This window comes from Rhinopithecus bieti, unplaced genomic scaffold, assembly GCF_001698545.2.
Source record: "Rhinopithecus bieti isolate Rb0 unplaced genomic scaffold, ASM169854v2 scaffold_1618, whole genome shotgun sequence".
NCBI lineage: Eukaryota > Metazoa > Chordata > Mammalia > Primates > Cercopithecidae > Rhinopithecus > Rhinopithecus bieti.
Window position 1 is genome coordinate 1355561 of NW_016803937.1, and position 13037 is coordinate 1368597.

General features: G+C 51.8%; 1 protein-coding gene across 2 annotated transcripts in view; it reads left to right on the plus strand.

Annotated features, from left to right (window-relative positions):
* Positions 1-13037, plus strand: part of CA5A (carbonic anhydrase 5A) — a 50347-nt gene that overhangs the window by 30638 nt on the left and 6672 nt on the right. For both annotated transcript variants that reach the window (XM_017860041.1, XM_017860049.1), the window contains 2 exons: positions 1820-1915; positions 2375-2437. In XM_017860041.1, the coding sequence (XP_017715530.1) occupies positions 1820-1915; positions 2375-2437 (159 nt within the window). The remainder of the gene's footprint in view (positions 1-1819; positions 1916-2374; positions 2438-13037) is intronic.

Below are 13037 nucleotides of genomic sequence, written 5' to 3' on the forward strand. Positions count from 1 at the left end.
AGAAAGTATAAGACTAGAGGATATTACAAGGCGACCCTGCCCCCGCCCTCTTGTAGTTTTTAGTAGAGATTGGGTTTCACCCATCTTGGCCAGCTGGCCTTGAACTCCTGACCTCATGATCCACCGCCTTGGCATCCCAAAGTGTCTGGTAATTACTAGGTGTGAACCACCCACACCAGCCGATGAACAGATTATTTTCAAAGAGGAATGGTTGTTGCCAATGTGAGTCCTAGAGAAAAGCGAGGACCAGTAAGCTTGGCCCAGGGACCGTCCCCTGACTCGGGCTGAGCAAGGGCTGGGGCCCCCATCCTGCTGAGGTCTGGCCCATGCTGCAGTGTTGGTTTCTGGGGGTGGGAGGAGGGACGGGAGCCGGTCTTACCGGTGGGGTGTGGCATTCCAGGGGAGCCACAGGTGGCAGGAAGAGCCCACACCCACCTTCACTGGCCCAGATGCATCTGGAAGCACGTGAACCTGCTGGCATCGAGGTGCTGTGTGGTTCTCACTGGCCCCAATGCCCTCCACGGGGCCCCTGGTCCCAGAGCCCCAGCAGTGTGGTGAATGGTGGACAAGAAGCCCAACGGCTTGCTGTGCCCCATCCTGGTGGACTTGGGGCTTGGAGCACCCATTATGAAAGGCTGCCCCACATCCCCTGTGCTTATAAGGAAACATGGACAGGTGCCCAGGCCCCTTCTAGGCAAGACCACGCTCTCACCACAGGAACGCCCAGCCGGGGAACCGGACCCAGATCACAGTTCTGCCTCTTGCTTGCCAGCAACTCAGAAAGCCCCTTCCCCAGCCTGTGCTGACCCCGATTTAAATCCCTGTCACCTGGCCAATTTCGACACAGAGACTAGAACACGATTCCAGATCCATGTTTCCACCACAGGAAAACCAAAGGCAGAGTGTCAAATGCAGACATGGATGAGGGTCAAGGTCGAGTGCCTTGACATCAGGAAGATGCAATATTTGGGACATATTTGCACTACAAAGTTATTCACTGCTTATCTGAAATTCAAACTTAACTGGAGGCCTCTGGTTTTGTTTTTTTTGTTTTCCAAGACGGAGTCTCACTCTGTTGCCCAGGCTGGAGTGCAGTGGCGTCATCTCGGCTCACTGCAACCTCCGCCCCTCAGGTTCAAGTGATTCTCCTACCTCAGCCCCCTGAGTAGCTGGGATTACAGGCACCTACCACCATGCCCAGCTAATCTTTGTTTTTGTTTTGTTTTGTTTTGTTTTGTTTGAGATGGAGTCTCGCTCTATCGCCCAGGCTGGTGTGCAGTGGCGCAATCTCGGCTCACTGCAAGCTCCGCCTCCCGGGTTCATGCCATTCTCCTGCCTCAGCCTCCCAAGTAACTGGGACTACAGGCATCTGCCACCATGCCTAGCTCTCTCTCTTTCTATATATATATATATATACACACACACACACACACACACACACACACATATATATATAGTATTTTAGTAGAAATGGGGTTTCACCATGTTAGCCAGGATGGTCTCAATCTCCTGACCTTGTGATCCGCCCACCTCGGCCTCCCAAAGTGCTGGGATTACAGGCATGAGCCACCGTGCCTGGCCTAATCTTTATATTTTTAGTGGAGACGGGGTTTCACCATGTTGGCCAGGCTGGTCTCGAACTCCTGACCTCGTAATCCTCCCACCTCGGCCTCCCAAAGTGCTGGGATTACAGGCGTGAGCCACCGCGCCCGGCCCTTTCATTATGATTAAGTGGGCACATAGGGCAGCCATTCAGAAAGGGAAGGGACCGTCTTACTTCTTGCTGATCGATTTAAGTTCTCTTTCCACTGTGTTTCAGCTGCATTTGGTTCACTGGAATTCTGTGAAATACCGAAATTACAAGGAAGCTGTCGTGGGAGAGAACGGCTTGGCTGTGATAGGTGTGTTTTTAAAGGTAATCGTTTGCTGTGGTGTAGTTCTCCTAATGAAAACAGTGGTGATCCATCATTAGGATTGCTTTTTTTTTTTTTTGAGAGAGAGAGAATCTCGCTGCGTCACACAGTCTAGAGCGTAGTGGCACGGTCTCGGCTCATTGCAACCTCCACCTCCTGGGTTCAAGTGATTCTCCTGCCTCAGCCTCCCCAGTAGCTGGGACTACAGGAGTGCGCCACCACACCCAGCTAATTTTTGTATATTCAATAGAGACAGGGTTTCACCATACTGGGGAGGCTGGTCTCGAACTCTTGACCTTAGATGATCTGCCCACCTCGACCTCCCAAAGTGCTAGGATCACAGGTGTGAGCCACCATGCCTGGCCAAGGATTGCTTTTAAATTGTGGTATATTTACAGTGGATTGAGCTTCCCCCCCATCCACTGCCTTTTCAGCTAACACCTCTTGTGTCTGCCACGCAGCTCGGGGTCCATCATCAGACGCTGCAGAGCCTGGTGGACATCTTGCCGGAAATAAAACATAAGGTAAGCTGCATATCTGAAATCAGCAGGCCAGGCGCGGTGGCTCACGCCTGTAATCCCAACACTTTGGGAGGCTGAGGCGGGTGGATCACCTGAGGTCGGGAGTTTGAGACCAACCTGACCAACATGGAGAAACCCTGTCTCCACTAAAAATACTAAATTAGCCAGGCGTGGTGGTGCATGCCTGCAATCCCAGCTACTCAGGAGGCTGAGGTAGCAGAATCGTTTGAATCCGGAGGTGGAGGTTGCAGTGAGCTGAGATCACGCCATTGCACTCCAGCCTGGGCAACAAGAGTGAAACCCCGTCTCAAAAAAAAAAGAAAAAAAAAGAAAGAAATCAGCATCATGTGACAAGCAAAATTGTTTAGTGCAGTGATTCATTTACAAGGAAAAAGAAATGGCGCAGTGGAAAGAGCCCCGCCGAGGGGCCGTGATTCCAGTTCTGGAAACATGATTCCACGGGGCTGATGCTCGTGTGTCAACAGCTGGCTCTCTCTGACTTCGAATGCATCACCACTGCTCTGGGACCCTGTTTCCATCTTCAAAAAATAAGGGTGTTGGGCTCGATAGAAGTTCCCAAAATTCAGCCATGCAGGCAGGATACTGAAAACGTTTGACATATCTACCTGCCGATGGGACTACTCTCTACTGAATATTTTTCTTTCTTTCTCTCTCTCTCTCTCTCTCTCTCTCTCTCTCTCTCTCTCTTTCAGGAGTCTCCCTCTGTTACCCAGACTGGAGTGCAGTGGTGTGAGCTTGGCTGACTGCAACCTCTGCCTCCCAGTTTCAAGCAATTCTGTCTCAGCCTCGCACGTAGCTGGGACTACAGGCGTGTGCCACCACACCTGACTACTTTTTGTATTTTTTAGCAGAGATGGGGTTTCACCATGTTGGCCAGGCTGATCTCAAACTGCTGACCTCAGATAATCCACCTGCCTTGGCCTCCCAAAGTGCTGGGATTATAAGCGTAAACCACTGTGCCCGGCCTATCTATTTAATATTTTTCTTTCTTTCTTTCTTCCTTTCTTTTTTTCTTTTTTCTTTTGAGATGGAGTCTTACTCTGTCACCCAGGCTGGAGTGCAGTGGCGTGATCTCAGCTCACTACAACCTCCACCTCCCGGGTTCAAGCAGTTCTCTGCCTCAGCCTCCCGAGTAGCTGGGATTACAGGTGCCTACCATCACGTCCAGCTAAGTTTTGTATTTTGAGTAGAGACGGGGTTTCACCATCTTGGCCAGGCTGGTCTTGAACTCCTGACCTCATGATCCACCTACCTCGGCCTCCCAAAGTGCTGGGATTACAGGCTTGAGCCACCGCACCCGGTCCTATATTTTTCTTTAAATTGATTAGCTCGAAAATTTTTTAGCCTTGTTCTGGGTAATGATATTCACTAATGATAAAATTTGTTGTAAAACATATTGGAACAAATCTCTAAGTGGTCACATGCGAATGCTGACCCGTGTACCACCCAGGCTCTCCTTGGGAAGGAACTTAAAACAGTCCTTATCCCACTCCAAGCCCAAGGGCAGAGAGAAACCTGCCCAAACCAGAGCTCTCTGTCCATCTCTCCATATGCTTCCCGGCATCCAGCACAGCTCGAAAAGATGGCTGGGACAAGAGTGTTGCGTTTCTCCAAGATCTGCTGAGAAAAGGCTTTGAGGGAGAAGGGGAAATTCCAAAGAAACGTAGTTTATTTATTCAGCAGCAAACAAAAGAATTCCAGGGCAGAGGGAGTCAACGCAAGCCTCAGATGTGCGGACGGATGAGGCCTCAACCTGTGTTAACAATGGTGCGGGCTGGTCCAGTTGGAGCTGGGGCCAGCCCTTCCTCACGGTTCAAGGAGGCTTTTGATCTGTGCGTGGCCTTCGCCTTGATGCTGGCTTTGGGGCGGCCTCCTGGGACTGGGACAAGATCACCCCCTGCCGCCCCATCTGCCTGCTCAGGAACTCCACAAGGCCACGGCTCTGAGAGCTCTGACGCCCCATCCTCTTCCTCTGCGCGGCTCCACAGCCGGAGGAAACCTGGCGAGGGGATGTTTTCCCAGCCAGCAGCCACCTCCCACTCCAGGTGGTCCCACCTCTTGATGGGAAAGAAAAGAGTTGGCTGTGAAGGACCCTTTACCCAAGGGCTGTGTTCCTCCCGGGGAAGGTTCTGGAGCATTTCTTCCCCATGGGGTAAGTCGGAATTTTTTAGGCAAACCGCAGGGGAGGAATGATGTCAGGGACAGGGGAGGAAGTGCCACTGGGGACTCAGCTCTGGTCCTGATGCTGATCTCTGGGCTCATCTCCTCAGCTGAAAATAAAGAGTTAGACTGTTTATTTTATTTTATTTTTTTAGATGGAGTCTCTCTCTGTCGCCTAGGCTAGAGTGCAATGGCGCAATCTCGGCTCACTGCAACCTCCGCCCTCCCAGTTCAAGCGATTCTCCTACCTCAATCTCCCGAGTAGCTGGAAGTACCAGTGCCCACCACCATGTGCCTAATTTTTGTATTTTTAGTAGAGACGGGGTTTCACCATGTTGGACAGGTTGGTCTTGAACTCCTGACCTCAAGTGAGTTGCCTGCCTTGGCCTCCCAAATTGCTGGGATTACAGGCATGAACCACCGCACCTGGCCGAGTTAGACCCTTGATAAATTAAAAGACCTTAAGAGGCTGGGTGCCGTGGCTCATGCCTGTAATCCCAACGCTTTGGGAGGCCAAGGCAGGCAGACCACCTTAGGTCAGGAGTTCCAGAGCAGCCTGGCCAACTTGGTGAAAGCCCATCTCTACTAAAAATACAAAAATTAGCCAGACATGATGGCGGGTGCCTGTAATCTCAGCTACTTGGGAGGCTGAGGCAGGAGAATTGCTTGAATCTGGGAGGTGGAGGTTGCAGTGAGCCGAGATTGTGCCACTACACTCCAGGCTGAGTGACATAGCGAGACTTGTCTCAAAAAAAAAAGACCTTAGGAGGTAAAAGGACCAGCCTGGGGGGAAAGAGTCTTTTCTTCATGGGTCAGGGAGTGGGAAGAGACTTGAACAACGCTCTTGTCTAGAGGCTCCCAGCCTAGGACTTCTGGGAGCTTCTCCCATAGCACAGTGTATCAGAGAGCCCTACAGTTGGACTCCCGGGTCCAGAGCCCTGATCCACCACTGCTGAGCTGTGCACCTCTGAGCCTCAGCTTCCTCACCTGTGAAATGGAGATATTAAACATCCACAGTAGCTCGGGCGTGGTGGCTCACACCTGTAATCCCAGCACTTAGGGAGGCTGAGGTGGGCAGATCACCTGAGGTCAGGAGTTCAAGACCAGCCTGGCCAACATAGCAAAACCCCATCTCTGCTAAAAATACACAAATTAGCTGGGCATGGTGGCACATGCCTGTAATCCCAGCTACTCAGGAGGCTGAGGCAGGATATTTGCTTGAACCCGGGAGACGGAGGTTGCAGTGAGCCGAGATGGCGCCACTACACTCCAGCCTGGGTGACAGCTCGAGAATCCGTCTCAAAAAAAAAAAAAAAGGCCGGGCGCGGTGGCTCAAGCCTGTAATCCCAGCACTTTGGGAGGCCGAGACGGGCGGATCACGAGGTCAGGAGATCGAGACCATCCTGGCTAACATGGTGAAACCCTGTCTCTACTAAAAAATACAAAAAACTAGCCGGGCGAGGTGGCGGGCGCCTGTAGTCCCAGCTACTCGGGAGGCTGAGGCAGGAGAATGGCATAAACCCGGGAGGCGGAGCTTTCAGTGAGCTGAGATCCGGCCACTGCACTCCAGCCTGGGTGACAGAGCGAGACTCCGCCTCAAAAAATATAGATAAAATAAAATAAAAATTAAAATTAAAATTAAAAAAATCCACACTAGAGAAGCATTCTCACAATGTAATGGAATAAGAATCATGTCTGGTTCTTGGTTAAACATGCAGTTGAGTTCAAGGCCCAGCTGTGGCCAGCACTCACACACATACATCTGCTGTGGAATACACAGGCTGCTGCCGCCCGTCACGAAACGAAAATCCACCAGGTTAAAATCGCTTTTTGTTGCTACGGGTGCTTTCAGTCAGCTGATTCCCAGAGAGAGCTATTACCTTTTGGGAGTCCATGAAACTTTAGAATGATGGCCTTGTGATGGAAAATGCTAGAAGCGTGGTCGAATCTAACTCCTTATTGGAGGGCAGTGCAGGGCAGGACGGGGCTGTGGTGGCCTCAGGCTCAAGGACAGATGGCCTTGGCTTCAAATCCCAGCTCTGCCACTCACCCGCAAGAACTCAGCAGTCCTCACCCAGGGACAGGCTCACTGCAGCTTCTGGGCTACTTTCCTGGTTTCCTGCAGTTAAGGAACAAACTGTCCTGAACTAGGGCAGGAAAGACCAGAGTCACGTAGTCCCCCTCATCTCTCCTGGTTCCAGGCTGGTCTGGAACTTGTCTCAAAAAAAAAAGCTCAGAGAGGCAAAGAAGGCCTTGCCCCGGGCACACAGCTGGCAGGTGAAGAGCCCGTTTTTAAACCCAGGAAGTGGGTTCATGCAGCCTGAACTCCCAACCGTCCCAGTGCCCACCTCCCACATTCAGTCAGAACTCAGGCTGAGCTCCAGCCCCTGCTGCACATTTCTGAACTTTTTAGCAGCTTAGAGGGAAACACGGGCAGAGTCTGTAACCAAAACCACATCAGGCGCTGCCCGGAAGCCCGGACCCCCCACTCCCAGCGCCATCCCATCTGCATAGGCCCCTACCAGTGCCCACCTGTCACTGTGCACTCAGCTCCCAGCATTGCAGGCACAGCCCCAGTGTGGCCATGGTGACCCTAGACAGACAATCCCAGAATGGAGACCTCGAGGCTTCACCTTTGACCCTCTCTCCGTAGTCAGAAGTTTTGGCCAAAACTGCCCACAGAGGATCCCCACCCTCCATGCCTGGACAAGCTGCAAGCTCCTCAGGCTGCTGGGGAACCCCTCGTCCCTGCCTTCACAAGAGTCAGGGCTACAGGGGAATTGGCTGCCTTGTGGAGCTGGAAACAGCTCACCAGCTCCAGGGGATCCAGGGAACGGCTCTATGCCCTTGTGGAGGCTCTTTCAGCTTTGGCAGCAGCAGGGGCAGCACCTACTGAGCCCCACACCCGTGTGGCAGGGACTGACGGAAGCCCGTTACAGCCACCATGCGCCCATCATACACCTGGGGAAACTGAGGCTCTAAGGACAATGCAAGGATGGAGTTACGCTGGGTGGGGCTTGACGGTCCTAAGATGTGGGGTCCTGTTTAAGAGAAAGAAGACAAAGCAAGGAATGGGGTGGGCGCGGTGGCTCATGCCTGTCATCCCAGCACTTTGGGAGGCCGAGTCAGGCAGATCACCTGAGGTCGGGAGTTTGAGACCAGCCTGACCAACACAGAGAAACCCCATTTCTACTAAAAATACAAAATTAGCCAGGTGTAGTGGCGGATGCCTGTGATCCCAACTACTCGGGAGGCTAAGGCAGAAGAATCACTTGAACCCGGGAGGCGGAGGTTGTGGTGAGCCGAGATCATGCCATTGCACTCCATCCTGGGCAACAAAAGCGAAACCCCGTCTCAAAAAATAAATAAATAAATAAATAAATAAAAGAAAAGAAAAGTGGAACAAGTCACCAACCCACTTCCACCAGCAAAGGCTGTGGTGCTTTCCACGGGTAGCTGGTCCATCCGTGCTCAGATAATAGATGTGATGGTCTCAGGCTCATTGGTGTGCTCACCAGTGTCCCATCCTAGCCAACTGGGCTCACCACACACATAAAGGAAGGGCCCTGACTCGCTCTGGGGGCCCCGGGGGAGAGCAACTTTCTTTTTTTTTTTTTAAGATGGAGTCTCGCTCTGCCGCCCGTGCTGGAGTGCAGTGGCCGGATCTCAGCTCACTTCAGCTCACTGCAAGCTCTGCCTCCTGGGTTCACGCCATTCTCCTGCCTCAGCCTCCCAAGTAGCTGGGACTACAGGCACCCGCCACCACGCCCGGCTAGTTTTTTGTATTTTTAGTAGAGACGGGGTTTCACTGTGTTAGCCAGGATAGTCTCGATTTCCTGACCTCGTGATCCACCCATCTCGGCCTCCCAAAGTGCTGGGATTACAGGCTTGAGCCACCGTGCCCGGCCGAGAGAGCAACTTTCTGTAACCACATAGCTGCGGCAGCCCTCATGCATCTTACAGACAAGACAGGAGCTCCTGGGGATGATGATGCAACACACAGACATCCTCTTCCCAGCCTAAGACTAGAAAGCTTAATTGACAAGAAACCTGCACACAGAGGAATGGCTGGGGCCTGCCGCTCCCCTGACTGATTCCTGCAGCCCTGGGGAGGGAGGGAAGAGCCCACACCTCGGAACAGGCCAGGCCTCAGTGGCCCTGACTGGCAACATGGCTTTGGGCAAGTTGTTTATATCTGTCTGTCTGTCTTCATCAGTAAACTAGAAATACTTCTCGAAGGGTTGTTCTGAAGATTTGAAGTAGTTGCTCAGAAAGTGACTGGCACATCTATGCCCTGGGAGCGAGGACGTGTGGCAGGCAGAAGGAGACGGACATCTCAGGACACACCCATCTGTTACCCATGTGCATAGACCAACGCCTCACTACACACCCACCTGTTACCCATGGGCACAGACCATCTCACTGCACACCCGCCTGTTACCCATGTGCACAAGCAGCCTGCTCCTTCGCAGCCCAGCTAGACCGTGCAATGGGATGTCAACGCCGCTAGACTGTGCAACGGGATGTTATTTGGCAGTCAGAAAGGACACAGCTCTAACTCACGCTGTGGTGTGGGTGAGCCTCAAAAGCACCATGCTAAGTGAGAGACGCAAGACACAAATGTTCCACATGTTACATGACTCAGTTCCTATGAAACCCACAGAGACAGAAGCAGCAGGGCGGGGGTGGGGACGAGAGCTAAAAAGTACCAAACTTCCTCCTTGAGGTGTTGAAAATGTTCTAAAATTGACTTGGGATGGCTGCACAACCATGAATATACCCAAAACCATAGAACTGTACACTTCAATTTTTATGTACTTACTTTAAGAAAGGATCTCACTTTGTCACCCAGGCTAGAGTGCAGTGGCATGATCACAGCTCACTGCAGCCTCGACCTCCTGAGCTCAAGCCATCCTCCCACCTCAGCCTCCCAACTACCTGGGACCACAGGCGTGTGCCACCACACCTGGCTAGTTTTTGTATTTTCTGTAGAGTCAGGGTCTTGTTATGTTGCTCAGGCTAGTCTCAAACTCCTGGCCTCAAGCAGTCCTCCCACCTCAGCCTCCCAAAGTGCTGGGATTACAGGCATGAGACGTTGTGTCCAACCAGGTTGTACACTTTAGATGGGAGAGTTGCATGGTATGTGAATTCTATCACAATAATGCTGTGGGTTTTATTGCTGTTGTTGTAGTTTGAGACAGTCTCTCTCTGTTGCCCAGGCTGGAGTGCAGTGGCATGATCTTGGCTCACTGCAACCTCTGCTTCCTGTGCTAAAGCGATTCTCCTGCCTCAGCCTACCGAGTAGCTGCGATTACAGGCACCTGCCACCATGCCCGGCTAATTTTTGTATTTTTAGTAGAGACGGGGTTTTGCCATGTTGGTCAAGCTGGTCTCGACTCCTGACCTCAGGTGATCTGCCTGCCTTGGCCTCCCAAAGTGCTGGGATTACAGGCATAAGCCACTGCGTCCAGCCTATAATGCTGTTTTTAAAAAATTAGCTGGATAATTACGTGAACATGTGTGTCCAGAACTGATGCATGTGTCTGTCAGCGTGGACACTACTGGGCTTCCTTCTGGTAGCTCAGCCGCCTCTCCCGACCCTGACCCTCACTGCTTGATGTTAGGAGACAAGCCCAAGACATCTGGGTTGCCGGCTTCCACCTCGGAAGGCCAGGGCCCAACAAAGTCAATGTGCTGTGGTTGAGCAGGGAGGCCGTCTTCCTTGCGGACAGAGACTCTGTCACTTCTGGCTGGACTCTTGTCCCACAGCCAGGGACAGATGCAGAGTTGTGCTTGTTTGGGTTGGGACACTGATGAGGGCTGTGTTGCGGCCAGGTCCAACCACCGTGAGCTGAGATCACACCACGGCACTCCAGCCTGGAAGACAGAGTGAGACTCTGCCTCAAAATAAATAAACAAATAAACAAATAATAAATAGAACTACCCTATGATTCAACAATCACACACCTCTGGGTATATATCCAAAAGAGCTGGCTGGGCACAGTGGCTTATGCCTGTAATCCCAATATTTTGAGAGGCCAAGGCAGGAGGATCGATTGAGCCCAGGAGTTGGAGAACAGCCTGGGCAAGTTGGCAAGACCCCCTGGCTACCAACAATTAATTTTAAACCCTAGTGTGGTGTCGTAGCTACTTGGGAAGCTGAGGCAGGAGGATCGCTTGAGCCCAGGAATTAGCGCCTGCAGTGAGCTCTGATGGTGTCACTGCGCTCCCGTCTGGGTGACAAAGTAAGACCCTGACTCTTTTTTTTTTTAAGTTTTTTTTTTGGCCGTAAGTGTATTCAATGCAAAATAATCCTCTCTAATTTTACTGAGGTGGCTGGCCACATCCACGAGCAAATCCGCCTCTAAACTGGAATTCGGTTGCTGACCCAGCCCCAGCCTCGGCTTTCTTGTCGGCACCAGGAGCACAGCGCTCCATCTGCAGGTACCTCTGTCGGCCTCCCCTCTTGTGAGTCTTGCAGGTCAGTCACCCTCCAGACCTTTAGGCCGAGGGCTGCCAATCTCTGGATGGCTGCAGCGCAGGGTGGCAGGCACAGTTTTTGGGGACAGATGAAGGTAATCATGGAGATACTGGATACCCTCATTGGTAAGGTAGCAGTAGAAATGTCTTCAGGTAGGCCGGGTGCAGTGGCTCATGCCTGTAATCCCAGCACTTTGGGAGGCTAAGGTGGGTGGATCACGAGCTCAGGAGATCGAGACCATCCTGGCTAATATGGTGAAACCCCGTCTCTACTCAAAATATAAAAAATTAGCCAGTCGCAATGTCGAGTGGATGTAGACCCAGCTACTCGGGAGGCTGAGGCAGGAGAATGGCGTGAACCCAGGAGGCGGAACTTGCAGTGAACCGAGATCACGCCACTGCATTCCAGCCTGGGTGACAGAGCGAGACTCTGTCTCAAAAGAAAAAAAATTTTAAAAAGCAACAATGCGGGCCGGGCGCGGTGGCTCAAGCCTGTAATCCCAGCACTTTGGGAGGCCGAGACGGGTGGATCACGAGGTCAGCGGTAAGATCCGAGACCATCCTGGCTCAACACGGTGAAACCCCCGTCTCTACTAAAATACAAAAAAACTAGCCGGGCGACGAGGCGGGCCCTTAGTTCCAGCTACTCGGGAGGTGAGACAGAGGAATGGCATTGAACCCGGGAGGCGGCGGAAGCTTGCAGTGAGCTGAGATCCGGCCACGCACTCCAAGGCCTGGGGCGGCCAGACAAGATCCGTCTCACAAAAAAAAAAAAAAAAAAAAAAGCAACAATGCAGGGACTCCTGACACATGCTCCAATGTGGATAAACCTGAAGGACATTATGCCCAGTGAAATAAGCCAGACACAGAAGACAAAACCACAGGATCACACCCACATCAGGTCCCCAGACAGAGTTGGAGTTTGGGATGATGGAAAAGTTCTGGAGACGGACAGTGGAGATGGTAGCACCACAATGTGACTGCATTTAACGCCATCGAAATTTACACTTAAAAATGGTTAAGATGGGCCAGGGACAGTAGCAGATGCCTGTCATCCCAGCACTATTGGAGGCTGAGGCAGGAGAATCACTTGAGCCTGGGAGGCAGAGGCTGCAGTGAGCCAGGATGGTGCCGTTGCACTCCAGCCTGGGCAACAAGAGCAAAACTCCATCTCAAAAAAAATAAAAAAGTTAAGATGGTAAATTTTATGTTATGTATATTTTATCACAATAAAAAGTAATATTTTTTGCAGCCAAAGTATGCAAAAGAAATGGCTTTATTTTATCTTTATTATTTATTAATTATTATTATTATTATTTGAGACAGAGTCTTACTCTGTTGCCCAGGCTGAAGCACAGTGTGGCGTGATCTCCCCTCACTGCAACCTCCGCCTCCCGGGCTCAAGTGATTCTCCTGCCTCAGCCTCCTGAGTAGCTGGAATTACAGGCACCCACCACCACATCTGTAAAATTTTTGTATTTTTCGTAGAGACAGGGTTTCACCATGTTGACCAGGCTGGTCTCGAACTCCTGACCTTAAGTAATCCACCCGCCTTGGCCTCCCAAAGTGCTGAGATTACAGGTGCTAGCTACTGCGCCCCGCCAAGAAATGGCTTCAAAAGGAAAAATGTAAGCACCAGCGTAAGCTGGCGTAAAGTCATGTAATTCCCACCAATGTAAGTTGGCAGGAATCCTTGTTCTGTATAGAAGGGTCATATTGCCGGGCGCGGTGGCTCAAGCCTGTAATCCCAGCACTTTGGGAGGCCGAGGCGGGCGGATCACGAGGTCAGGAAATCGAGACCATCCTGGCTAACACGGTGAAACCCCGTCTCTACTAAAAAAATACAAAAAAACTGGCCGGGCGAGGTGGCGGGCGCCTGTAGTCCCAGCTACTCGGGAGGCTGAGGCAGGAGAATGGCGTAAACCCGGGAGGCGGAGCTTGC